The sequence below is a fragment of the Syngnathoides biaculeatus genome, chromosome 16 (genome assembly GCF_019802595.1).
Source record: "Syngnathoides biaculeatus isolate LvHL_M chromosome 16, ASM1980259v1, whole genome shotgun sequence".
NCBI lineage: Eukaryota > Metazoa > Chordata > Actinopteri > Syngnathiformes > Syngnathidae > Syngnathoides > Syngnathoides biaculeatus.
The window spans coordinates 11,989,182-12,014,365 of record NC_084655.1 but is presented as its reverse complement, the minus strand read 5'-3'; the positions used below and the strand labels follow the sequence as shown (position 1 = coordinate 12,014,365).

The following is a 25,184-nucleotide window of genomic DNA, read 5'->3' as shown; positions in this document are numbered from 1 at the left end:
TAGACCTTTAAGACAGAGCACTGGGTTCGATTACGAGCCAAGTCAAATGAATACACCCACTCACTTATAAAGACGACAATGATATTACTCGTGATCTAAAAAGTACTCACCCTGCTTTACATACGCAGTACAATTCCACTATTTTATCCTGTTGGATTTCAATATGAAGTTTGTGAGGCGTCAAACTTTTTTGCATCAATCTCCAACGTTTCGCTGTAACTCTGACATTGCGTCCTGCTCCGTCCAAAATCTTAATTCCATGTAAATATCCTTGCGTAAAATAGTTGAGACCTCTCTGTAGAAGTCTTTTGGACAGGTCTGGCGCATTTGGCAAAAAAACATACCGCAATATTATCTGGAATACGTGATAAAGAATCCAGTTCAAACCTGTTATGTTCAGTCACCATTTTGGAAGCTTGTGGGGCATGGCAAGTGTAGCTACGGAGGGCGGGTCTGAAGATCGCCAGTCGTAAAGGTCCATTGCAGCTCTTGCCAGAATGAAGTAGGATGATATCTTGAGGGTCGTCCTAATTCAAGCCTGAAAAATCTAATCCAATGATCTTTTTTTTTCATGACTCAGCAACCAGTTCTCGGGTAACCCTAGTCATGTGATTTTTAGTATTTTGTTATATTTCACTGGCGGGTGACCACAGGAGTGGTGTGCTGCAGAAACAGGGGCCATATGGCGGAGCGGGTGGGTCTGGGTCTCTCCCCTCCGCCATCCCCACTGCTGCTGGCACTCCACAAAGCTTTGTGTGATGCCATCCAAGCCCCTCAGGGTGCTCTCATGCTGCTGCTCTCTTCTCCTCACACAGCAACATTCAAGTAGCCCCCCCCCCCCCCAACCACCACCACCACCACCTTATCAAAACAAGATTGAGGACGTCTTTCACACGGAGGACTTGCTAGATAAAAAAAATGCATGATTATGAGGTGTTGGCAGGTTGGACAATCAGGAGGGATGACAGTCAATAAATGAAACCTTCCGGTCTCATCCACATGACATTGAGAAGGGCGTTGATCTCGAATCGGTCTGTTATTCTGTTGCCACAAGTGTCATGTACTGTATTTCACTTGTAGCCAGCAGGTCTGGCTTGCGAATGGATTTAAATATATGAATAATAAGCCGGATGTGCCGTACAGACAACAAGCCAAATCAAAGCTGACTTTTGTATGAAGTCCTTTTTCATTTTCATTTGTTTATTTTTTCAGGGATAACCTGACTATATTTCGCGTTATGTCTTTGTGCCTGTACAAACACCAGATGTTCATTAGTCACGTTTGAAGCTTAGCGAAGGTTCAAAGTATGAGTAATTAGCTGTTTTCGTGACGCTGGTTCGACTTTGACCTCGTGCCATTTCAAATCTACCTCAAGTCAAAAACCCGAATCACGAAGCAGATCAGGCTGCACATTTCATGTGTTGAAGATGCTCTGGCGTCAGCCCACTCTGGAATAGCCACTCGGCGTACGTGCAAGAAGAATTGTCCTTGATTCTGTTTCCGCTTGCATGATGAGCTCTGTGAACACCCTCCGAGTGCACTCGAAACTGAACGTGTACACATCTTGACAGTATTCCAAATATGTCCTTGAGCCTACAAAAGTAACATTTACAGAAATTTCAAAATAACTATTTACTCATCGACCCTTTGAAATGTTATGACGCCAGAACTCTCCACAGAGAAGCTCGTTTGGAGGTTCTGGTTGCTGCCAAATTATCCTGTAAACTCCATCCATCCATTCATTTTCTGTCCTGCTTATCCTCACTAGGGTTGCGGGCATCCTGGAGCCCATCCCAGCTATCTTCGGGCAAGCAAAGTAATTTGTACAATAATCAGCACCCCAAACTGGTCGCCGGCCAGTCGCGGGGCACAAATAAACAAACCAGCTTTCGCACACACATTCACACCTACGGGCAATTTCAAGTTTTCCCCGACCTGGCACGACTTCAGACGTTTTCAAGTCGACACTAATGTGATCAAATTGGAGTCGACATCAATAAGTCGCTGATGGCGTTCTTGATGTTCTTTCAGTAGTTAAAACAAAAATATAGAAGAAGAGAATGTTTGGCAGTCATTGATATTCACCAGCGATGGACGGCTGAATTTTTGGAGAATGTACACTTTAGACCACAAAAGGTGAAGGTCTGCATTACACTAATATAGCCTATGGGCCTAATACTGGACTTGGACTCCAGAGTAACAGTGTGTACTTTATAAAAGTATCTTCCTTTGATAACAAAGATGTCCAAAAAACGTTTTCTTAAGGTCAGTATGTTTTGCAGTTCACCAAAGTAAGTATTTCCACTTTTCTGACTGGCTGGATACATTGCGGCACCATCCTGATGCTCACATCTTAGTACTACAAACTTTTGCCAGAAAAGACACATGATTAATGGAGTTTCAATTTATTTCATCCATACATTTTTTTTTTTTTTTTGTACTGCTTATCCAAGCTAGAGAAGCAGGCACGCTGCAGCCTATCCCAGCTATATTTGGGTGAACAAAATAATTCTTAGCATGTTATAGGATTTTAAAAGGTATTTATATGAATGATGACAATAATAATTACGCAAGATGAGCTTTCTGATATTTTACGACTAAGACTAAAGAATTTAAAAAAAAATTATATATATATATAAAATTTAAAAAAAAAAAAAGACAATAATGCCTCAGAGAAATGGCGGCAGTCGGGTGTCGGCCTCACAGTTCTGAGGACCAGGGTCCAAATCCCAGCCCCGCATGATTTCTCCAGGGACTTGGGTTTCCTCCCAGATCCCAAAATCATGCAACATTAATTGGACACTCTAAATTGCCTCTACGTGTGATTGTGAGTGCAGCCGTTTGTCTCGAGGTTCCCTGCGATTGGCTGGCAACCAGTTCAGGGTGTACCCGTTGACAGCTGGGATATGGTCCTGCACTCCTCGTGACCTTTGTGAGGATAAGTGGCAAAGAAAATGAATGGATGAATGATGAAATACTAGTAAGTAAGGCCGGCAGGAGAGTGTTGGACTCACAGTTTTGAGGACCGGGGTCCAAATCCCAGCCCTGCATGTTTTCCCTGGCCACTCCGGTTTCCTCCCACATCCCAAAAACATGCAACATTGATTGGACACTCTAAATTGCCCCTAGGTGTGACTGTGACTGTTGTCTGACCCTTGTGAGGATAAGCAGCTCAAAATGGATGTACGCAAGGTATTGTTTTGTATAATCCTGCTCATAAACAAATAGCAATCAAAACAATACGCCTTCGCTCTTTCGCACTCGGTCAGAAGGAACTCGCGGCTCCTACGTGCTTATTTCTTTAACATAATTTGTTTACCGTATCCCAACAGCCACGCCACCATTCGTTCACATGCTCAATAACACCTTGAGCGAAACAATGACTTCCCGGTACCTAACACCGGCCGGCACGAATTGTCACCGTTCTTTAACACGTAATGTGTCAGCGCTAACAAAGCAAACGCGCACAGACAAAATGGCGGGCGTGAGGACGGACATGTGACCAAAGATTAGGAGCAAAAAGCTCCTAGATCACAACTTTGTTTCACAGCGAGAGAGCAGAGGGATGCGCGCCCATAAAGAAATGGACAGATGGAGTGAGAGGACATCAGCAAAGTGTGAGAGTGTGTGAGAGTGTGATATAAGACAGAATGTGAAAGGGATGTGTTGGGGAGAAAGGGTTAAAGCGAGTACAGAGAGATGGTTGCCCTGACAACAACACCAAGCGTTTTCTTTCTTCAAAACTCGTGCATAACAACACCCCTATATTCAAACGTTTACCCCTTTCACTTCTTTCACAATTCGCAGTCATATATTAATCATGCGGAGAAGGGAGGAGCAGTGGTTGTGTGTTTCGAAGATCTGACTTCATCTCTCCATTTGTAATTTTCCTTTTAAGTGTGTAGAAAAAAAGTAATGAGCTTTTTTTTAACTGTGAGGTAGCAAAAAAAATTATTTTATTTAAACAGAATTTGAAATAAGAAGTCGTAAAAAATATACAAAATATTAAATAAGAAAGAGAATATTTTTGTCTAAAGCTATTGTCCAATTTATCTCAAAGCTGAAAGGACAACTTTTTATTTTTATTTTAACCCAAAACAAGTACAAGAGTAGAAGGCAAAATGCTGATTAAGCTGATCAACTTCTGACACATCTATTTTTCTTTTTTTTTTTTTTAAATTTATTGACTATCCTCTACATTACCACCACGGATCACTTGGTGGGATTCTAAAATTAGAAGTAGAAATGATGTATTTTAGCCACAAACTTGCAGAACCATATATGGACGTCTGCTGACGTCATTTCAAAGTGACGAAGCCTTTGTTGAAATTCTGAATTCCGGCACTAGGGGGAACCGGAAACTGCAGTGATTTGATGAAAATAAAAGAAGACTCAGAATCTGCTTTCGTGGCCAAGTATGTAATGACACACAACTGGTTAAAGCCGGTAAAATATCATATTTGGTACAGATCTTCTGGCAAAATGAGAAGAACAAATTTCTTTGGTGGGCCACATACAAGTGTTTTTTTTAAGGGTTTTTATTTTGACACCTTTGCTCTACTGTATGCCAATAAATGTCACGATTTCAGCTCTTACATTTCAGATTCAACAGCAACATTTCTTGAAATGTATCATATGAAATGTCTTGTGAGCTGCTGTCAGCTTTCACTCGGGTGACTCCACCTGACATCGTTGGCAGCTCGACGTTCCTGACAAAACCCTGTCAAACGTGTGTCACTGTTCCGTATCCCCACATGACAGCCACCGTGAGGGGGGGTCCCGATCCCATGTCTGAGGTCAGTGCCGCATCACACGGGGATTGTGTCAAAGCTTGTTTGCGTGAATTGTGAGCGTGTGTGTGTGTGTGTGTTTGTGTGTTTGGGGGGCAAGGGCTCATATGCGTGACCCTGCTAAAAATGTTCTAAAGAATTTTTTTTAGAATTCTATAGAATTTGTGCAGAACAACTTGTTCTATAGAACATTGGCTGTGAATTTCTACAGAATAGAATTTCTATAGAAATTCTATAGGACTTGGGTCCTAAAGTCCTATAGTTCTTTAGAAATTCTTTAGAAATGTTCTATAGAAAGGTTTTAGCAGGGGGCATCCTCACTTATGTTTACATGGGTTGTTTAAACATTTATTTGACATTGTTGATATTGTTGATTGTTGACAATCAAGTATGAATATGCTTTTCGTCATCGCTAATAAGACAATTTAGCACACTGTTTTTCCCTACTGCCTTCCACTACTTTATGATGTTTCACTAGTTGGACAACTTTTGCACAACAGCAGGACAATGAAAGAGGTTACTAGGGAGGCAGAATAAAAAGAAGACTGTATCTGAATCAGATGAGAATCCTCTGTATTTGTCAATTATGTCTAAAGCACACAAGAAATTCATCTCCGGTAGTTGGAGCCGCTCTAGTACAACAATCAAGTGCCAGAGAATACTTTTGAGCCATGAAAACAAACAAAAAAAAGAGTCACTGAGCAATAAAAGGTTACCATGAATGTGGTAATGCCAGTTAAACCTTGTACCTCGTCATTGCTAAATACAGTATTGAACAACTGTGGTTTGGAATTGAAAGGAGTCATTGTGAAAGACGGGATGGGATGGGATGGGTCTGAGCTGTGAACCCCACAAGACAAAGGGCAGTCACTCACTTCTTCACATTCCATCACCTGACTGATTTGAAATATGATTTCAGTGTGTCCATTCCGGTCTTGGTTCCCTGAATGAACCCCCCTCAGTCGGCACGATCCACCTCTAAAAGACCCCTATTGTCAATGCTTTCCTGGCACTCATCTTTTCAGGTTTGCTGCATTGTATGCTTAAAGCTCACCAGCCTCTTGTCCTCCACCGTCTCCTCCTTTGACTCTTTCAGACTCTCCACCCTCCCTCCGTTCCTCCCGGTATCCGTAGTGATTGGAGGCAGGGTTCTGTCGTTGCTATGATACGAGGGGAGTGCGGCAGAGAGACGGCCTTGGTGTGATGGAGATGAGAAGGCAAGGAGACGTTAGGTGAGATCTCCCCCTGCTGGCCGCTTAACGCCTAGAACAAAAAGGAGAAAAATCACTTGCATTGAGTGACAATGGTTGAGAGCGCCCCCTGTAGTTTGCTAATATTAAAACAGCAGCCGCTGAAATCCGCCTCTCTTCAATCGGTCTCCTGCAAAGCATTAGAGCTTTCTTTTTTTTTTTTTTGGAGGGGGTGCGGGGGGGACTTTAAATTGCCCCTAGCTGTGATTGTGAATGTGGTTGGTTGTTTGTCTTCATGTGCCCTGCGATTGACTGGCAACCAGTTCAGGGTGTACCCTGCCTCCTGCCCGTTGGCAGCTGGGATAGGCTCCAGCATTCCCGTGACCCTCGTGAGGATCAGCGGCTAAGAAAATGGATGGATGTTATTTATATATATATATATACACACACACACAAACCCCATTTCCAATGAAGTTGGGACATTGTGTAACATGTAGTTAAGGCTGGATGGACATATTTTGGCACTATATTTTCCATCAATACATTTTATACACATGTAGTGCCAAATGGGCACTTTTAAATGTTTTAATTAATATTATCAGAGTAATTGTATACTATATTTTAGGCACTACATATTGTGTGCTATATATCCACCCATTCTATTATTGCTTATCCTTGTTACGGTTACAAGTGAGCTGTGGCTTATCCCTGTTGACTTTGGGCGAGAAGTACTATTCAGCTACAACTTTATGACCACTTGCAAAATATGCACTGCAATGTACAAACTACGACAATAATGATCATGTTGTTAAACTAAATCATCTCTGAGAGTCAAAACAAGCCAAATTTATTTGTATTGCACATTTCATACACAAGGTGACTCAATGTGCTTTACAAGCATTTAAAACGAACAAAAAAAAATCTTATAAACAATCCCAAATGAATATTATAATCGCTATAGAGGCAGAATATTTGATACAGCTTGCGCATTAGAGATCTGTAGATAGTGCAAGCAGTCATCATATAATGGCTGCTCTGTGTATTAGGACCATAGTGACTTGACTCCAGGTGGTCGTCAAGGAAACTGCCAGAATATATGATTGTTCATTCTAATAATCCATCAATTTTCTCTCCCGTTTATCCTCACTAGGGTCATGGGTGTGCTGGAGTCCATCCCGGCTTACAATTGATCAGATGTAAGTCCAACCATCCGTTCTCTATGCCGCTTATCGTCATTACGGCCACAGGGTGAGAGGCGGGGTACACCTTGAACTGGTCGGCAGCCAATCGCAGGGCACATATAAACTTCAATTAACCTCATTGTAATTGTACTGTATAGAACTGTATGAGCTGCAATGTTGCAAGCCCCCCCCCCACACACACACACATTACATGAAAGGCACACCATTCTCATAGTATGGAAGCAAAAACTGTGACTCAAATCTATGTATTTTTTTGATGGGTGTGGTATTTTGGCAGAAATAATGTGGACAAAACCAATGTACAGTAGCTTAGTAGCACGATGGTCAAATTTACTGTAAACTAAGATTACATTGCTGCTCATCACCAACAAAACACAAAGTGATGAACTGTTTTAAACTACATAATTAGAAATATACACTTTGATAGTTTTACTGAAAAGCCAAGCATTATGTAGATTTTATTTCAATTACAACCTCTAAAGTTGGCCAGATTCTGATTAATATCATAATAAAACCTTTAGATGACTTTAAGCAGAGGGCGGGACCGCATTCCATATATTTTCCCACAAACATTGTGGACGGAATCCAAATTGTACAAAACTCTGTTGCCCCACTTTAGTTTTAAACCTTACACGTCCTGGCTGGATAGTTTGGTGTTGAAATAAAAATACAGAATGTGCTGTTTTGAGCTATGATTGTTCCCACGCGCTTTCCTATTTTAAGTATTTATTTGAAACACTTATGCAAGTTCGTGTGACATTTCAAGCATTGTTCTAAGTAGACACTCAGCTAAAGGCCAACGAGAACCATCGATGCACTCGCCTTGGTATATTTAAAACAAAACACCAATGGAACATTTTAAAATGCTAATGTTAATGGTTAGGCCAGAATGAAACATTTCCATGCGAGAAAAGGATTACAAAAGGGAGATCGAGAGAAGTGTGGTTGCCTAAAGGCAACATGCGGCGTTGTCAACATCCAAGAAAAGTCGTTGCGTTCTCCACCGTGTGCTTTACGGCCGCTCAATAGATGATTTTGTGACCTTGTCTGTGATGGAGCGACTGCGCGTATCCCAGCAGGCATTCCTGTTGATTGGCTGGGCCCGCCCGTCTGACTTACTGGTTCAGCGTATCAATGCGTAGCGCATCTCGCCTCTCAGCGCTTTTGGCTCGCCCGCACGAGAAGTACACAATCGCACGGTGCATGCGGTTCGTCGGGTGGGAGAAAGCTACCCGGGTTGCGTGTGCGGATTCAAATGCGTACGTGAGCCGCAAATGTCAGTAACCTAAAAATTATCCACAGTTAAAGCACTGTGCTGCAGTTGCTATGGCAACTATGATAGAAATAGACGTGTGTCTGCAATGGAAAGAAATGCTCAAGTGTTGTTAAGAAGAGACAATTCAGTCTTTGTGACCCACTGAAGGTTAATTGTTTTAATGGCCATTCCCTCTTTGATTGTTGTATTCGTGTTTCTTGTTGCTCGGACTCATGATGCAGTGTGTAGACAGTTTGAAGTGTCAGGCAGTGAGGCTCCCCTAAAAAAAAAAAAATGTCTTTACAGTAAACAACTATTCTCAAGCTGCCGCTTCTGAAGGCCATTCGACAAAATTTCTTTTTTTTTTTATTAAATGGCAACAAATTCATCAGATTGTGTAAAACGTGCACAATCCCGAGGTGCATGTCTGAGCTCTGTCTGATGCGCAGTTTCACCGGCTTCCTCCCAGATTCCACAGCCGTGGATATTTGATTCACTGAAGACTGAATTGTCATTATGTGTGAATGCGAATGACGTTTGTCTGTATGTTCCCTGCCATTGTCTGGCGACAACTCCCTGGAGTGCCCCACCTCTTCCCCAAAGTCAGCTGGAATAGGTTTTGGTTTATTCGAGACCCTAGAAGTGGTTTAGAAAAGGGATGGGGCCCACATTCAGAATTCAAACAGACAGGAAAATTTCTGAACTCTTGTAAAGCTGTGATTTATTAATCATCCATCCATCCATCCATTTTCTTAGCCGCTTATCCTCACAAGGGTCGCAGGACTGCTAGAGCCAATCCCAGCTATCTTCGGGGAGGCGGCAGGGTATACAGCCATCCACACTCACAATCACACCTAAGGGCAATTTGGAATCACCAATTAACATACGCAGGCACACGGAGAATATGCAAACTCCACACAGGCGGGGCCGGGATTGAACCCGCGTCCTCAGAACTGAGAGGCCAATGCTTTACCAGCTACTCCAGCACGGTGCTGCCATCCTCAACCAAACCTTATATTTTTTTAAAAATCCAATCAATATTTCCCAAAGTGCTGCCTCTACCAAAGTCCTTTCTTTTCTTTTTGAATTAAAAATCTATTTATTGCATTTGTGATATATATTCAAAATGAAGGGGAGGATTCTCTCATAATAGACCAAACTCATGTAACGTAATCAATTTCCCGATTATCAAGGCCAGCAAAAGTTTAAGTCCAGTTTGACAATGTACAATGCAGCTGTCATTATAATAGTTATATGTTCCAGCATCAATTAAGCACAGACAATAATATTTTTTTAAACTGCAGTCTTATACAATAAAATGAGTGCAAGGCGAATAGCCTACATTGTATCTTCCATTTGCACACTGGTGCCTTCATGAGGATGACTAATTCCCTTTCACCGAAGAGGGAAAAAAGAACAAAGGATCCGTGGTGTGGAAAAAAAAAAAAAACATCAGCATAGATGAGCACAAGACGCACTTAATATCAGTCCAAATTGTTCATTTTATCGTTAGGGATCGATAAAAATACGAGAAATAACAAAAGAGATGGAGCGATCTGATTGCGGGAGGGAGTGCAGCGAATATGTGTGTTGTGTGTGTGTGTGTGTGTTGTGTGTGTGTGTGTGTGTGTGTGTGTGTGTGTGTGTGTGTGTGTGTGTGTGTGTGTGTGTGTGTGTGTGTGTGTGTGTGTGTGTGTGTCAAGGCGGTCTTTTTGTTACAAGAAAAAAAAACTGTCGTGGAAGGAAATAAGCATGTTGATGAAGGTGCGAAAATGCAGTTCAAAGACGGAAAGTGATGATTCCTAAAAGATCGCTTGGAAGCTTGTGTGTTTCATTTTAGTTGAAGATAGGTGCAATCACCTCAGCGGTGTGGAAAAAGAGAGAGAGAGAGAGAGAGAGAGAAGAGGGGAGAGTGAGGCGAAAGAAACGAGAGGGGGCGGGGGTGTGTGGACCTTACCACTGACGGGACCCAGCACAGGCACCCCGATTGTGCCTTGCTCTCATCATTTCTGGAGGTGAGGACAAAAGGGGGAAAAAGAGGGGAGAAATCGGGAGAGGGCCGGGATCCGACTCGTCGTGACGGCTCCCTCTTCCCACCCCCCACCCCCCCTCTCCGAAATTGGTTGCCGATGGTCAGGCTTTCCTGGATCTTGTGAAGACTGAGGGGGGGGGGAAAGCGGCGCAGCGTTCGCCTCGAGACGGGGCTTTCCTGCCACAACAGCGGGATTGTCAAAAGGAAGGAGCCGTCCACGCTGAGCGGGGCCTTGGATCGCTGCGCTTTCAGGTGTGCGTGTGTTCAAGGTATGTTAGCTAGCCGTGCCCCCAGACCAACGTTAGCTCTTGGAAATGCCAAGCACGGTGATGCTAATTATTTCATATCACGCCTCTTGCCAGTTTCTTACAGCTCCACTGAATCGTCAGGGGGTGAACATCTGCACCTAATCACCCCTGTTCCCGAGCTAAACGCCGCTTTTAGCCCGCCGTGGCTATCGTTGCGTCTACTCTCGTAAATAACGTGGAAGAGCGTAATAAACCCTTAATTAGCTGTCTTGCTAAGATGCTAGCCACAACTGGTAGCGTTGCTCGCTCACATTTTGTAATACTGGAGCTAACGCTAACATCAATAAGCTAAAAAAAAAAAAAAAGGCAGCACTACGAAGCTAATTGTGATGCGTGGAGCCTGTTATTCGCTAATGCTACTACACAAAAAGGAAACAGCATATTGTTTCGGTGTGGTACAAAAGTGGTGCAACAACATATATGCGTATCCTCTTCCTGGCATGATAGCCATGTACATGACATGCCATGCTGGCATGACACAGGCAGTTTTGTATGCGTGTGTTCGTCGTGCTCAGTGAGCTACTGTTATTAATTAGTAATCGAGATAAAAGGGTGGAGATCAATAGAATCCCTCCAAATGTACAACTCTCCCTCAAAATCTGCCTCCAAGACTCCAATTGCATGCCTGAAGACAACTGCCTGATACATGCGCTGTTTTGTTTTTGTGCTCTTTTCGTGTCACTGCTCATCACTGTCTTACCTGTGGTCTCTTGTACAGTATATCGTTCAAGAAAGTGACATTGATTGTTTAATAATGCTGAATTGCTTTGCGTTGTACTTTACAAAACACGCCCAAATGTGTTTGGGGCAATTAACCATATTGTTGATTTAAAAGGAGACAATGCATGGTTGGCACACAAGGCAATTCAGCGCCCTGACCCCATGAAAAAAAAGTTGCAATCCTTCAAATTGACAGCCATAATAATAAAATTCATTAACACATAAAGTTAATAACATTTATTGCCACTGCAATGAGTCTTGGCTTTATGCTGTTTTATTTTAGCCCTCGCCATAGTGGTACTAACATTGCAGTGTGAGTACGCCTGTTACTTTATTTCCAAAGTTGCTTGGTAGCACTGCCCCACTTTTGTGCCCACCAAACCTTTTTATCAGTCATTGGGGAAGACTATAGATAGTCATGTCTTCTTTATGTTCCAACCCCTATAAAAATGTCGAGAAAGACTCCGTGGATTTGTCTCCAGTTGTTGTGTATACATTGATAAATATTGTTTAATCAAGAGTTCTGTGACAGTGTCAATCAAAACTGAGCATTATTATGAAGATCTGTATTAAATCTTTATGAGGAAGATTTCATATATACTAAAAATCTATTCAGTATAAACATTAGTGACATTATGTGTTTATAAACATTTGAAATGATGAACGTAGCAGTGATGATGTATCATTTTAACACATTATGCATTCGTCATGATTTAAATCAAGTTCTAAGTTGTTTATAGTGTGTCTGCTTTTAAATGTGTTTGTTCATGTGATGATAGTAATAATATTTATGGTATGTCCTGCCTTTACATTGTGACTTATTAGTTTGTCTTTTGTATTTACAGACACTGGTCAGCAGCTACTGAAAAATGAATTTATCTGCATGGAGTTACTGAGGAAAAAATGAGGACTGGAATTTGAAAGGACTGAACTTGAAGGGGAATAAATGGATTACCTTCCTTTTGGGAAATAGATGCCATGGAACTGGGTAGAATTTAATGATGGTTGACATGGAATAACAAAGGTAAGACAGGTAAATCCTGAAGCACTAGGAGAGCATCAAGAGGAATATATGCCCAGACACAATGAAATCAGAGCGACCAAAGATTATCCCCCAGATGAACACGTGCAGTGACAAAAAGAAAACAAACAAACGAAAATAATACGAAATGAGAATGACCAAGAAAGACAAGAGCATATGTGTCAATGCGTCCAAGAATGGATAAGAATATCTATGGAGTTCTGGGAAGTGTTTTGTGAAAGTCTGTTTTCAGACCTTTCTGACTCAAATCATCATCTCACACAAGTGTGGTTCACACCCTGGCAGGACTACACATATTAACAGGGGAAAGATTTTCGTTTCACAATTCTGTTTCAATGGTGCATTGACTTTTTTTTTTTTGCACAATTGCAATTATATCTTTCTACAATCTTTGTCCTAAAACAGCTATGTTTAGTGTAGCGAGACTTTTCAAGTTCCCTTACATAGTGGTGTTAGTCCTTCATGATATCACGTTCTTGATGCCAAACTGCTTCAGCTGCAGAAGAATGACAACAAATTCTAAACCCACTGTGGTATGAGCCTTTTTATGTGAAAACAACCATTGACCATTGCCACGTTGCTGTGAGAGAATTTTTACTCTTTGATACAACCATCATATGTTGGATAATTATACCATTCATATGCAGTATACTGTATATACTCCCAACCCTTCAGTATTCTAGTGGATTTAAGAAATAATTTTAACAAAAACTTCTGCTCCCTTCTGTATCCATGGTTACTGTTATCAACCCCTCATTTATACGTCTGTGGTATTTCCCACTGACATTAATCAGTGTTGTCTTTCTTTAACTCAAAAGGAAAAACCATGCAGAATTTTTCTAATAGCCCCACCCCCCACTCTCTCCCCCCTGGCTTTAGCATGAGGGGTGGAAGTGGACCTCCATATCCCCTTCAACCAGCAGACCCCCAGGTCTCCCCAAGGATGACAGAAGATTATGCGGGGATGCAACAACAGAGCCTACACAGAGGCCATCCCCACTCCAATCAAGCCAGCCCCATGCTTGCTTACAATGCTCGAAACCGAGGCCTCGTAGAGCCACCACCCACGCAGGGTAACCTTCACAGCAGCAGTAATAACCCTTACAGAAAGGACACAATGGATTATTATTTTTCTTTGGGCGGAAAGGACAAAACCCGAAGAGGAGGTCTTGTGTATGGAACAGGATTTGCTTACCCTAATATTGATGGACACATACCTCCCCAGTACAGACACTCTGCCTCTGCTTCTATATTATCATCTGGCATCATGTCGCAATATTCAGTAGACTATGGACCCAGTACTGGTTTAGGTGGAGGATCTGGAGCATTCTCTCCCCATCAATACAATATGGGTCATAATGCTGCATTGCAGGCCATGCCAGCTTCACAGAGCCGCCAACATGGACAAACATTCTCTCCAGTCCAGCATGGGCAGCAACATCGGAGTTATCCAACGTCTGGGCACAGAATGACACCTCAATATCCACAATACTCTCCACAGGCTGGAGCGTCCACGGTGTCATCGGGAATGTATAGCCCCCCTCCGCAGAGATATATTGATGGGACTGCTAACACCGGTTTTGATCCCAAAGTCAACAGTTCGCACAGTGTCAACTCAACTGCAAACTCTGCTTCTGCTTCAGCTGCTGCTAACAATATTGGCCCAGTGGAGGGTGTTCAGCAGCGTTACCATGCATCAAACTATGCTGGATATATTCCACAGACGCAAACACATCAGAAGGATGGCACACTACAGCACTGCAACACACAGCACAATTTAGGTGTGGGTTATGACAACCCTCTTAAGATACATCATCAAGTCCCAACTCCAGGCTCTGTTTATGGGAAACATCATCAGGCCTCCACCTCCAGTATACCTCATGTAACATCTCAAGAAATAGCCAAATCCCCAATGCATCCTCAACAAAGTCAGATGAACCAAAACCTCAGCCCGATTTCAAATCCCTCCCCAACCGCTTCTGCGGTACAGTCCCCCAGCTGTAGCTCCACTCCTTCCCCTTTGATGGGTGTTTCAGAAACATACGCAAATCCTTCTGGCCCTTCCCATCCTTCATCTACTGTCCATAGCACCAGCCACAGTCATAGATTAATACAGGCTGTTTCAGAGTTAAGTCCGACACACAACTCAAACAGTAGCATCAGTAGTTGTGGTAGCAGTGGCAGTCACAAAGGTCATAATGTCAGCAGTGTTGGAGTAAACAGTGTGCCACCAACAAGCTGCAACAAAACTGGTCTAGGGTCAGGATTTGTACCCCGAGAGGAAGGTCCATCTGTATACTCTACTCCTGCAGTTGGGAAAATGCAGGATGCAGGACTAAATAGTCTTAATGCCTTGAGCTCCCAGGTAGCTAATTTACCGAACACCATTCAGCACATGCTCCGCACTGACAATGTGCTCTCACAGAAGAAAAGCAAAGATGGTGGACAAATGCAGCCAGCAGCACATGGTGTTCCGCCATTGCAACCGAGGAGTAGAAATGCAAGTGCCACCTCAAGTACCGGCACAGGAAAAGATGGTACTGTTGTAGTAGTTGCTGAAGGTGCTGGCTTAGAAACTGTTGCTGATGAAGAATCCTCCTTTATGTCATCTGAGACTAAGATGGAGCAAGAGGATCATTTAATAGACGGGGGTCATACGAGAGTGAGGCAGATGAGTGGTGCAAGCAGTGGGTCTGAACCAATTTTTTATCATCCTCCTCAGAGTCAATCCCAGCCACAACCTGGACAAGTATTACATGCCAAAACATTCACTTACAAGTCACCACCCAAAGAAATAGTGTCAAAAGCAAATGTTCATATTGCTTCAACATTAGCATCTCCATCTTCTGAGTGTCGGTCATCAGAGGCTGACCCAAATACACATTCAAAACCTCCAGTTTCCGCAACCACCCCCTGTAGTGTTCCTCCTCCCCAGCCAAATTGTGTCTCACGTCCTAGCTTTTTAAATAATAATTCAAAAGGTGGCCATAAAAAGAGTGCTGAAATAAAAAATGAACAGATCAAAACTGAACTTGAAGATGGGGATGATAAGATTGAGAGAGCCAGTAGCCCAATGCTACAAGCTGGAGAACTCAGCACAAAACATGGCCAAGATAAAGAAAATATGTTGCACACTGCTTCTACAGCACATGGCGAGAGTGAACAAAAACCTACAACTGAGGAACAGCTAAGTGTTGGTGTGATTGTTTCAGCTCGTTCTGAGGGAAGTCAGGTTGAAAAAAGCAAGCAACCGCAAGACCTCTGTTTGAAGGAGAAACAGTCACAATCCTATTTGAAAGAGTCCATGAGTCATAACGGGGAGGACGGTATTGACCTGAGTCGATATTCATCCCAGCACCCTAAATCAAATCTTGAACACGCCCACAATATCAACCAGTATGGATCACATAAGTATGGTTTCATAGAATCAACATATGGCTCAGATTTGTCTGTGATGAAAAAAGGGAGGACTGGCCCAGTAGGTGGACTGGAATCAAGTTCCAGAAACTATCAGCAATCTCACTCAGGTTATGGTCCAGCTCATTCAAAAGAATTGTGTTCTTTAACAGAGGCATTTGGGAAGCGAGGGCAAGAAATAGGAACAAAAGGCCAAGAGGACATGTCTCAAATCCAACAATTCCCGAGCCTTTTACAAGAGGTTCTTCAAGGCTATAATTTAGATAGACGTTATGGAAGACCAGAACAGGCCTTTCCTGCACAGCTCCAAGTTCAGCAACAATTTCAAACAAGATACCCATATGGTGTGACAGAAAATCTGAGAATGGTAGAAGGTGGAGCCAGTGATACTTTGGCCCAAATGGGTACCATTGGAAAGGCGCAGCAACCGAATCACCGACTTGGAAGTAAAACCAGTTTTGGCGCAGGTCCTCAATCTTCAATGAAACCAGAGGTTTTCAATGCTAAGGTATTGCAAAGTACGACAAAAAAAGAAGTGGATTTCTCTGAGGATCATTTACCACGAGCCTCAAATACACAGTCCCTCCAACCAAAACACATCAACTTAGCTGACTATACTCTTCCACAAAGAAAAACGTTGAATGTGTCCAGTTCATCGTCTGCCGTACAGGAGCTGCTTTTGCAAGATGTAGAGCCACTGAAAGGGTGTACAGGTCAAGCAGAATCTCAAAAATCAGAACGTCGCTCTGTCATCTGTGATGTGTCGCCAAATAGACGTAGCACACCAGAGAGGGACAGGGAAAGTAACAGAGAGCGAGAAAAAAATCAGAATGTAGCATCTGTGATTCAGCAACCATTTTCCTCCCCAGCATCAGCCACTGATTTGAATAAAAAGGACATTTTAGAGAAAAAAGTGGTAAAAATGGAAACAGCGTCCAAAGAGATTGGTCCAAATCCAGACTTTCATGGCAGTGGTGGAACGAATGAGACTGATATGGAATATTCTGCAAAATCTGCTCATTCATCCATTGTGCTAAATTCTGACCCCTACAGGCATTTACCACCCAATTCTTTATCATCACCATCAAGACATCAGTCATATCTTCATGGTGTGGATTTAGTAACAAGTAATGCCAACAGTTTTCCTGGTTATCGGTTTGGAGAGACAAGAGAAAGCAATTTGCCGCGTGGACACTCTCATTTTCCTTCCCATCATCCGTACCACAATTTATCACCCCAGGCTCAAACTACAAATAAACTTCAAATGTACCCGCACCCTCGTGGTCCTTTCCAGCATTCACATGAAATAAATGATTGGATGAAAGCAATGAATAGGCCTGCTAAGGATAAGATGATGCAAGTTTCGTCCCCAGGAAGGCATAAAATCAGCCAATCGGAGCACAGACAGAGAATGATCCCTCAGACAGACATGCACGGTGATCAGCATGGATCCAAAACACTACTCCATCAACAAAGTTTGTACTATGACATGAAAATGTGGGAGACAACACCTCTGGGTAGAGATGCTGTTAGAATAATTGAAGGTGATTCTTGCTATAGGACACAGGGACTTCCTCCACCATCATCTATTTCTGCGGGTTCACAAGGCATTTTGGATCCTCCTAAGGCTCATGGCCCAAATACAGCAGAACACGAGGAAACAAAGCGTCCCTGCCTTCCTCCTTCATGCAACACAACTAAACCTCAAACTGACGTAGCTTCTCTCCAACCACAGGTACAGCGTCAAACTAAGTCTGGAGGTCCTGGAGAGACAAATCCTCTTATATTGAGAAGGAGAGTGCGTTCTTTTATCTCTCCTATTCCTGCCAAAAGGCTACTGCAGGATGCATCTCAGCAGAGGGCTGTCACAAATTCACACCCTCCTGGGGTGCACTCAGAGTCAAACCATCACAAAGAAGATGAATCATGCTCTTCTAATATTCCATGTCTCTCTTCCCCTTTTCCTGGTGATAATACCTTTCCAAAATCTCTATCTCCATCAAATGGCAATACAAAGGCCTTAGCGCCAAAGAAAGGACGTGGTTTGAAACTAGAGGCTATAGTTCAGAAAATATCACCAAGTGTTACCAAACCTGTTGGCAATGGTGATGATGCAACAAATCATTACACGGGATTTTCTAACGCAACCATCCCATTGTTTAGTGATTCACAGGACCAAGACATAACCCATTTTCCAAGGGTTGGAGGAGGGGATGATAGTTATATTGAAGATGCTCACTCATTAAATGACATGATGCCCTTCAGAGGTGTAGACGACACTGGCCCATTGCCACTGTCTGCATACCCATGTGATCCACAAACACAAACTCATAAACAAAAAGACTTTGACTTTGGATTAGGAGCTGCTGTTGGGTCAGTATCTGGTGACAAGGAGGACTTTGCTTTGCTCGGACCTTTACCCCCTCCTCCACCTCTTCCTCGTCCAGTTCAGGGCTCCCCACCTCCATCTTCTTCTGCGCTTTCAGACATTCAACATTTCACTAATACCTACCAGGAGCTCGAGACAAGAAGAGGAGAGCAGTCTGCTGCAAACCTTCTTCGACAAAAGCTTCAAGAATCTGGGATGGGATTTGACGATTATCCTGGCAGTGACTACTACAGAGCTACCTCACCTCATCATAGCCAATCTCAAGGACATATTATGAGTAGACACCAGATGTCGTCTCCTCGACCAAATATGTCATCGCGAGATTGTAAGACTCCAGATAATGCTGTGCCTAAAGGCTATTTTCCATCAGGCAAAAAGAAGGGCAGGCCAGTTGGGAGTGTGAATAAACAAAAACGTGCCCAAAACCCAATCCAAACACAGGTCCAGTCTCAAGCCCAACCTCAAAACGCAAATCAGAATTCTTCTCAACTGCCACCAACTCCCATTACAGCTGCTCCTACAATACCTGACACAATTCAAATTACAACCAGCACAGATGCATCCATCTTAGAAAGCAAAAGCAGTCCTCCTCTCACTCCACCCATTTTAACCCAGGTAGTAAAAGTGGATGTTGAGAGCGAACCCATTCAACCAGATGTTGAAGTCAAACCTGTAAGACGGCGGCGCAAAGGTTTGAAAGATGAAGATGGCTCACCAGAAAGAAGAGGACGTCAGCGGATGAGAAGAGGAGGGGCACAAGCATCACAATCAACAGCTAGAGATAACCCAGAAACGCTGTCAGGGGCAAAAGGGGCAAACGGCACAAATAAAGCATTCCAGGATCCGAATTTTAAAGGCCTGTTTGTGCCACACATTCATGTAGAGAACAAAATACCAGAGATTGGGTCAGTGTGCACAATTGTAAATGCTGAAGATGACAAGTTGAAAGGTGAGCGCAGTGTAATTGGAGGGAAAACCGGTGGGAGTGGAAGTGATTCTCAACCAACCTCAACTCTTTACTCACAGTTCTCAAAGAGAGAATCAGAGATGAGGGAGACAGACCAGGTGGAAACTACACTTCAGTCAGGAAAAGCACTCCCTTCATCCAGTTATGTTGTTTCTGGACCTGCTGTTACAGAAACGAAACATTCTGGCCGACAGCTTTGCTGTCTGTGTCAAAAATGGGCCAATTACAAACACCTTGGAGATCTTTATGGGCCTTACTATCCTGCCGAATATGCTGCAAAGCTCCCCAAAAACCAGCCCCAGGTTAGACAATGCCATACAACCACAGGCGCACCCAAAACTGTACCGAATTTGCAAAGTGGCTCAAATGCTTTAGACACTTTGCAGAATGTACAAAAACATGTTCCATTGTCCAGACCCACAGCTTTAAGTAACTGCACCGTAACCTTGGATCCAAATATAAAATCTCTTTCCGCTACAGTAAGAGCTCCTTCGCTAGCTTGTAGAGAGGATTTGATTGGCGAGTCCAGTACCCTTGCCTCTTCTTACCCCGCCAGTAAAACCACATCTTTATCTTGGGACATGAACCTTGATATCAGACCTATTCCAGAGCTAAAAAAAGAGACAAACTTTGACACTGAGCAGCATCAATTGCCAACACAGCAGCAAGAGCAGCGACCAGATGAACCCCAACAACGACCACAACACCGAAAGCTGACGTCGCACCCGCGCTTTAAACGGAGACACAAATCTAGTGAGGAGTCTCCCAGAATGGTGCCCTCCAACAGTAAGGCTTCCTTGCCCTTCCAGCCTCCGCCGCCAGCGTTGGACTCCCTGGGACCATTGGCACAACTTGCCCAGTTGCCTCAGATGCCCATGGACCCGGAGGAGTTGTGGGTTCACGAAGGATGCATCGTGTGGACCAGTGGAGTATACCTTGTCAATGGGAGACTGTATGGTCTGCAGGAGGCACTAGATGGTGCCAGAGAAACAGTGAGTATATCCATCCATCTGTTGTATGTGTGTGAATTTTTTTTTCTATCTGTTGCTAAGGAAGCTGCTGAATTAAGTGTGGTTGCTTCATGTCATGAGTGCTCATGTACGTTTCTGATTTTGTGTCTTAGAGCTGTTCATACTGTGAGATGGTTGGCTCCACCCTGGGCTGCTACAGTAAAGGCTGCATACGTCGATATCACTATCTATGTGCAATTGAAACAGGTGAGCAAAAGGCTTCAATAGCGACCCATCAAAAAGTACAAATAATAAGTCATGTACAGTCTGTTCCCTTTATAATCTGTTATTTTTGATAACCCTGTCACTTTCAAGAGTGACACTCGCCATTCTTGAAAGATGAGTTTTGTATGGCAGTCGGGTTATATATTGATATTTTTCCCTCTGCCTTACAGATTGTTCTCTCAATGAGGATAACTTTTCACTCCGGTGTCCAAAGCACAAGGTAAAATATCAAAGGCCATTTTCATATTTATATTGCAAGTAACGGTTTAGTGGCTGTATGTTTTGTACATTACCGTTTTCTGGTCAGTTCCTGACTTTTCAAAACCAAACCATTTCATTACAGTTCCCTTTTCTTCTTTTCTTTTTGGCAGCAACTCTAAGTTGGGCCGTTTCCACTTTTTCTTTAAGATTGCTGTGTTTGGCATGTTGTGTACATTCATGCTCCTCTAGAAGTGCCCTAAACGAGTATTTGCAGGTGATGTAAAAATGCTACCGCAAAGTAGTAGCTATACTGCAGATACATTAACTTTCACTCAGTTCATCCAAGTTTTGTGTAACATCCGAGGTCTCGAGAGTACAAGTTACGGATTTTTTCATAGTGACTGTTTCCGACCTACACCTCAGACACCACGTTAGTGTTGCAACAGAGTTAACCCAATACACCCAAAATCAAAGTGCCATTATTGCTGGAGTTGTTTGGTGAACCCTTCTCCTCCCGCAGGTTACCCAGAGCGTCCGGCCTCCCAAGTCCGTGTACCTGGAGCAATCTGAGAGAGGGTGAGACGTATTCATTCTGGCAGCAGTAAGTTTATTTCAGTTTCTTTTTCATAATGTCATGTATCGCTGATGTCAGGCCAAAACCTCATCTCAAAATTCCATGAATTTATTAGTTTTACCCATGTGTAAGCTCATGTGTGACTCACTTTTTTGGACGATGTAATGTAAATGGTGTGATAAACATGCTGCTATTTTGGGGCGGTCTCCCGAAAATTGACGGTTTTGGAGGTAAGAGGATTCTGCCCGGCGCTAGTAATGTAAATTACAGAGTAATTATTTATGCCTTTGTCATGCTAATCGCAGTCATGTTGACCTTTGACCATTACGGAATTGTTCATATAGATTTATCTTTGCATGCCAAGTCCTGAGGTGCTTTTCCAATTTTCTTGTCTGTTGAGTAATTTTGCATATTGCCACCTACTGTTATCTGTGCATTTGGTTGACCTACATGAAGTGTTAGATAGTTAATGTGTTTGCAGCTCAGGTTAGTAAGAATTAAAAATATAAACGTTTGATGTCGTGACTTCAGCTGGAGCCTGGGCTGGTTTACTCAACCTGCCAGGCGTGGCTTTTGGAATGTGTGAAGAAGCTGGGGTACGTACTCGGACAAAGCCCATCCAAACGCCACACAGAAAGCCAAAGCTGAGTCTCGAACCCTTAACCATAAATTTAAAAAAAAAAATGTGGTTCTGACATTTAAAATTTGCTTTCACCACCAGTTTATATGTATTTGAACATTCACAAGGTGTAATTTTCGTGATCACGTGGCCTTTGCGTGCCATCCAGGCACTGCTAAGTAGAAGGGCTCAAGTAGAGCATGGAATGGACTGCTTGTTTGTATAAGAGTGGTAAACATCGGTGACATCGGACCGATTTCCAATCTCTAATATCGGACTGGGACGCCCCTATTTTTAAGTACAGGTTTGTTTGTTTTTTCCTACATTTAAGAGCAGTGTTAATGTTCAAATTGAGCATAATGTAAAAGTGGCTAAAACATAAAATACAGTTCTGAGTAATGTCTGTTTTGTGATGAACACAAGCCTACTATTACTGTATTTTGAGGTATTTCATGATGTTGACACTTGGAGCATGGAGTATTTTTTTTTTTTAAAGTAGCTGTAGTCACTCCAATAATACACCAACTCACAGTATTTGGAATAAAGTATTTGTATATCAATATCTTTTCTGTTTGTGTGCAGGTTTGGACGAGAGTTGGCTAAGAGATGAGACTTGTTGCGAAGACAACTCGCGCAGGCCCGAGCAACAAAAGGGAATGTACAAATTCAACAGGAATCAGCATCATTTACATTCAAGACATTACAGAAAAGAAGCCACTATTATTGCTCTTTTACTACAAAGCAGAAAAAGACGGAAGCGCAGCTTGACGGGAAAAAGACTTTTAAAAAGGAAACACTAAGCGAGTGGAACAAAGGAACTTTTCCGTCAAGAACAAAAGAAGCAAACTTCTTTCATGGGCTTACTCTGATTTTCTTGAAATAGCCTCTAAGTGTTAAACTCTTGTTTATCATCACCTCTTTTCACATTTAACTTTTTGTTCTCCGGATATTCTTTTGTTTGTTTTCAGAAGGCCTGTTGGGAGAAAACGGGGTGTCAACGTGAGAAAAGACAGATTGGGATATTCTCTTGCAAATAGTATTGTATCTCATATCAAGATGAAGAATTAATATTTTAGCCCTCATTATTATTTTTGTATCCTCATCAGTATTTACCCATAATGATGAAATGGATGTATCTCACTTTATATTCAGTCGCAACGTTAATTGGCTGCTTATTCCCTCCCTTCTTGAGCCAAATTGATGTCCTGGAATGTCAGGGTCGATTTTGCCACAAAGACATTTATTGCCTTGGAGAACGGACATCTGTTGCCTTTCAATAGAGTGTGAGTGAATGAGTGAGTGAGTGAATGGGTGAAAGAGAGAGGGAGAGGATGAAAGTGCTATACCATTCTGGTCCTTTTTGAAAAGTGTTCTTATTTTTCATCATGAGCTTTTTACGGTACAGCAAGTATTCCTGAAAAATCAGATGGACAGCAGTCTTATTTTTGGAGTCCAAATGTCCCTAAAGTGCACGGAGAGGGTAAAATGACGGACCAATGGCTAGGCCACATTTGACCATGCGGAGCGGACGAAGATGGAAGGACACTGAGCACTGTTCAGCGTTGTGGAACTGTGTTCTAAATGCTTATGTTCTACATAAGTCTTGTGACCGGCAGGCGTCAGTCAGTCACTCCGATAGTAACGCTTTGGAAATAGGACGTCACGAGTTATGAGGATGTCGTGGACGGACGGGTATGATTGGCTGGTTGGCTCCACGAGCCAATGGGGACCAAGCTTCACCAAGTAGGTTCCTACAGTAGCACAGCGGGGAGTTTCATTCATTCATTGAAAAGAGGCATTGCCATTTTAAACTGTGTAAGTCGTACATGATGTGGTCTTGACCATTTTTTTTAATTGTTATTCTTGTAAAAAAGAAGAAAAAGAAAAAAATCAAGCTAAAAGACGGCAGTAACACTATCAGAACCATGTTGTATCACTAAAGTTGTCAATATGTATATGAATTATGAATACACTTCAAATGCTTCAACTATGCTTTTCTTTTTGCTGGAAAATTTATTCTACTCTGAGTAATATTCATGCTCAATTGATTGTTCATTTTTAAATATTTTTAAAGGGGTGGAAGAATCTCTGAATGTTCTGAAGTTCTGTTTGTGTGCTAATGTTGTATTAAGCAGAAACATGCCTGCAGGTCTTTGTGGATGTATCTTAACTTCTCATCGCTTTCGAGCATCTTCTCAGAACACCAATTAGTTGTCAATGTTTCAACAGCGCCTCCACAGGTTGCAACTCAGTAGTGCACTCCATTTTGCTTCACTGGCTTCAGGACGCTGAGAATCAGCTGTCAAATCCACACAACAAAAAATTCCTATTAACCAATAAATAGATTATGCCACCCCTTATAAAATTAATGCTTTCCCTTTTTTTTTCTTTCATCTTATTCTCATGCTTGCATTCACGCTTAGCTTTAACTAGCACATTTCACCACACAATCTGACTTGACACAAACATTTTCTTTACTCACAGCTAGACTTGCCTTTTGTTACTGTGGTTACGTAAGCTAAAACCTGTACAACACAAAAAAATAAAACTAAAATGGGGGGTGTAGTACTAAACTGAGATCATGTGGTTTTACTAGTGGACACGCTCAAAAATGGGGATGATGGAATGGATGACAGAGAAGCTAAGTGTTAGGCAAATACTACTTCACAATAAACGTACAGTACAGTGGTGCCTCGGTTCACGAACACAATCCGTTCCAGAAGGCCGGTTGAAAACTGAAACATTGGAAAACCAAAGCGCGTTTTCCCATTACAATGAATGGAAAATGTAATAATGCGTTCCAAACCTAAAATATATATATATATATATATATATATATATATATATTAGCTTTTCCTGATAATAAACTGCATAGTAGAAATACATGTATAGTTTAAATACTTTATATAATTAAATCATTTAAGAAATATATTTACTTTGTGCTTAAAATGTATGCTTTAGCAATAGAAAATGCTAGGCTGGGAGTGCATTGCCGTATCTGTAGCGACTCGGTCCCCACCCTTGTAAACCTTTTTTTTTTTATTAACAAAAGTGTAGAATAACTTTAAACAAGCAATAATGGGGGGGGGGAACAGACAAATTGTTTTTTTATTTGAACGGAAAGTACAAAAAATTTAACTTGCAACTAGAGGTAGAGTTAATGGAACAAAAGAAAAAAGCAATGCAAAACAACTGTTTCAAATGTCTTCGGTGGGGGTGACTCGGCCCTTTTTAACAAAGAAA

The 25,184-nt window shown here is 42.3% G+C and overlaps 1 protein-coding gene across 1 annotated transcript; it reads left to right on the top strand.

Annotated features, from left to right (window-relative positions):
- Positions 1 to 10,358: 10,358 nt before the first annotated feature.
- Positions 10,359 to 23,928, top strand: tcf20 (transcription factor 20). Its single transcript, XM_061846377.1, has 6 exons — positions 10,359 to 10,738; positions 12,343 to 20,304; positions 20,436 to 20,529; positions 20,718 to 20,767; positions 21,269 to 21,349; positions 22,524 to 23,928. The coding sequence occupies exons 2-5, from the start codon at positions 13,366 to 13,368 to the stop codon at positions 21,326 to 21,328; spliced, it is 7,143 nt and encodes a 2,380-aa protein (XP_061702361.1). The 5' UTR covers positions 10,359 to 10,738; positions 12,343 to 13,365; the 3' UTR covers positions 21,329 to 21,349; positions 22,524 to 23,928.
- Positions 23,929 to 25,184: the final 1,256 nt, after the last annotated feature.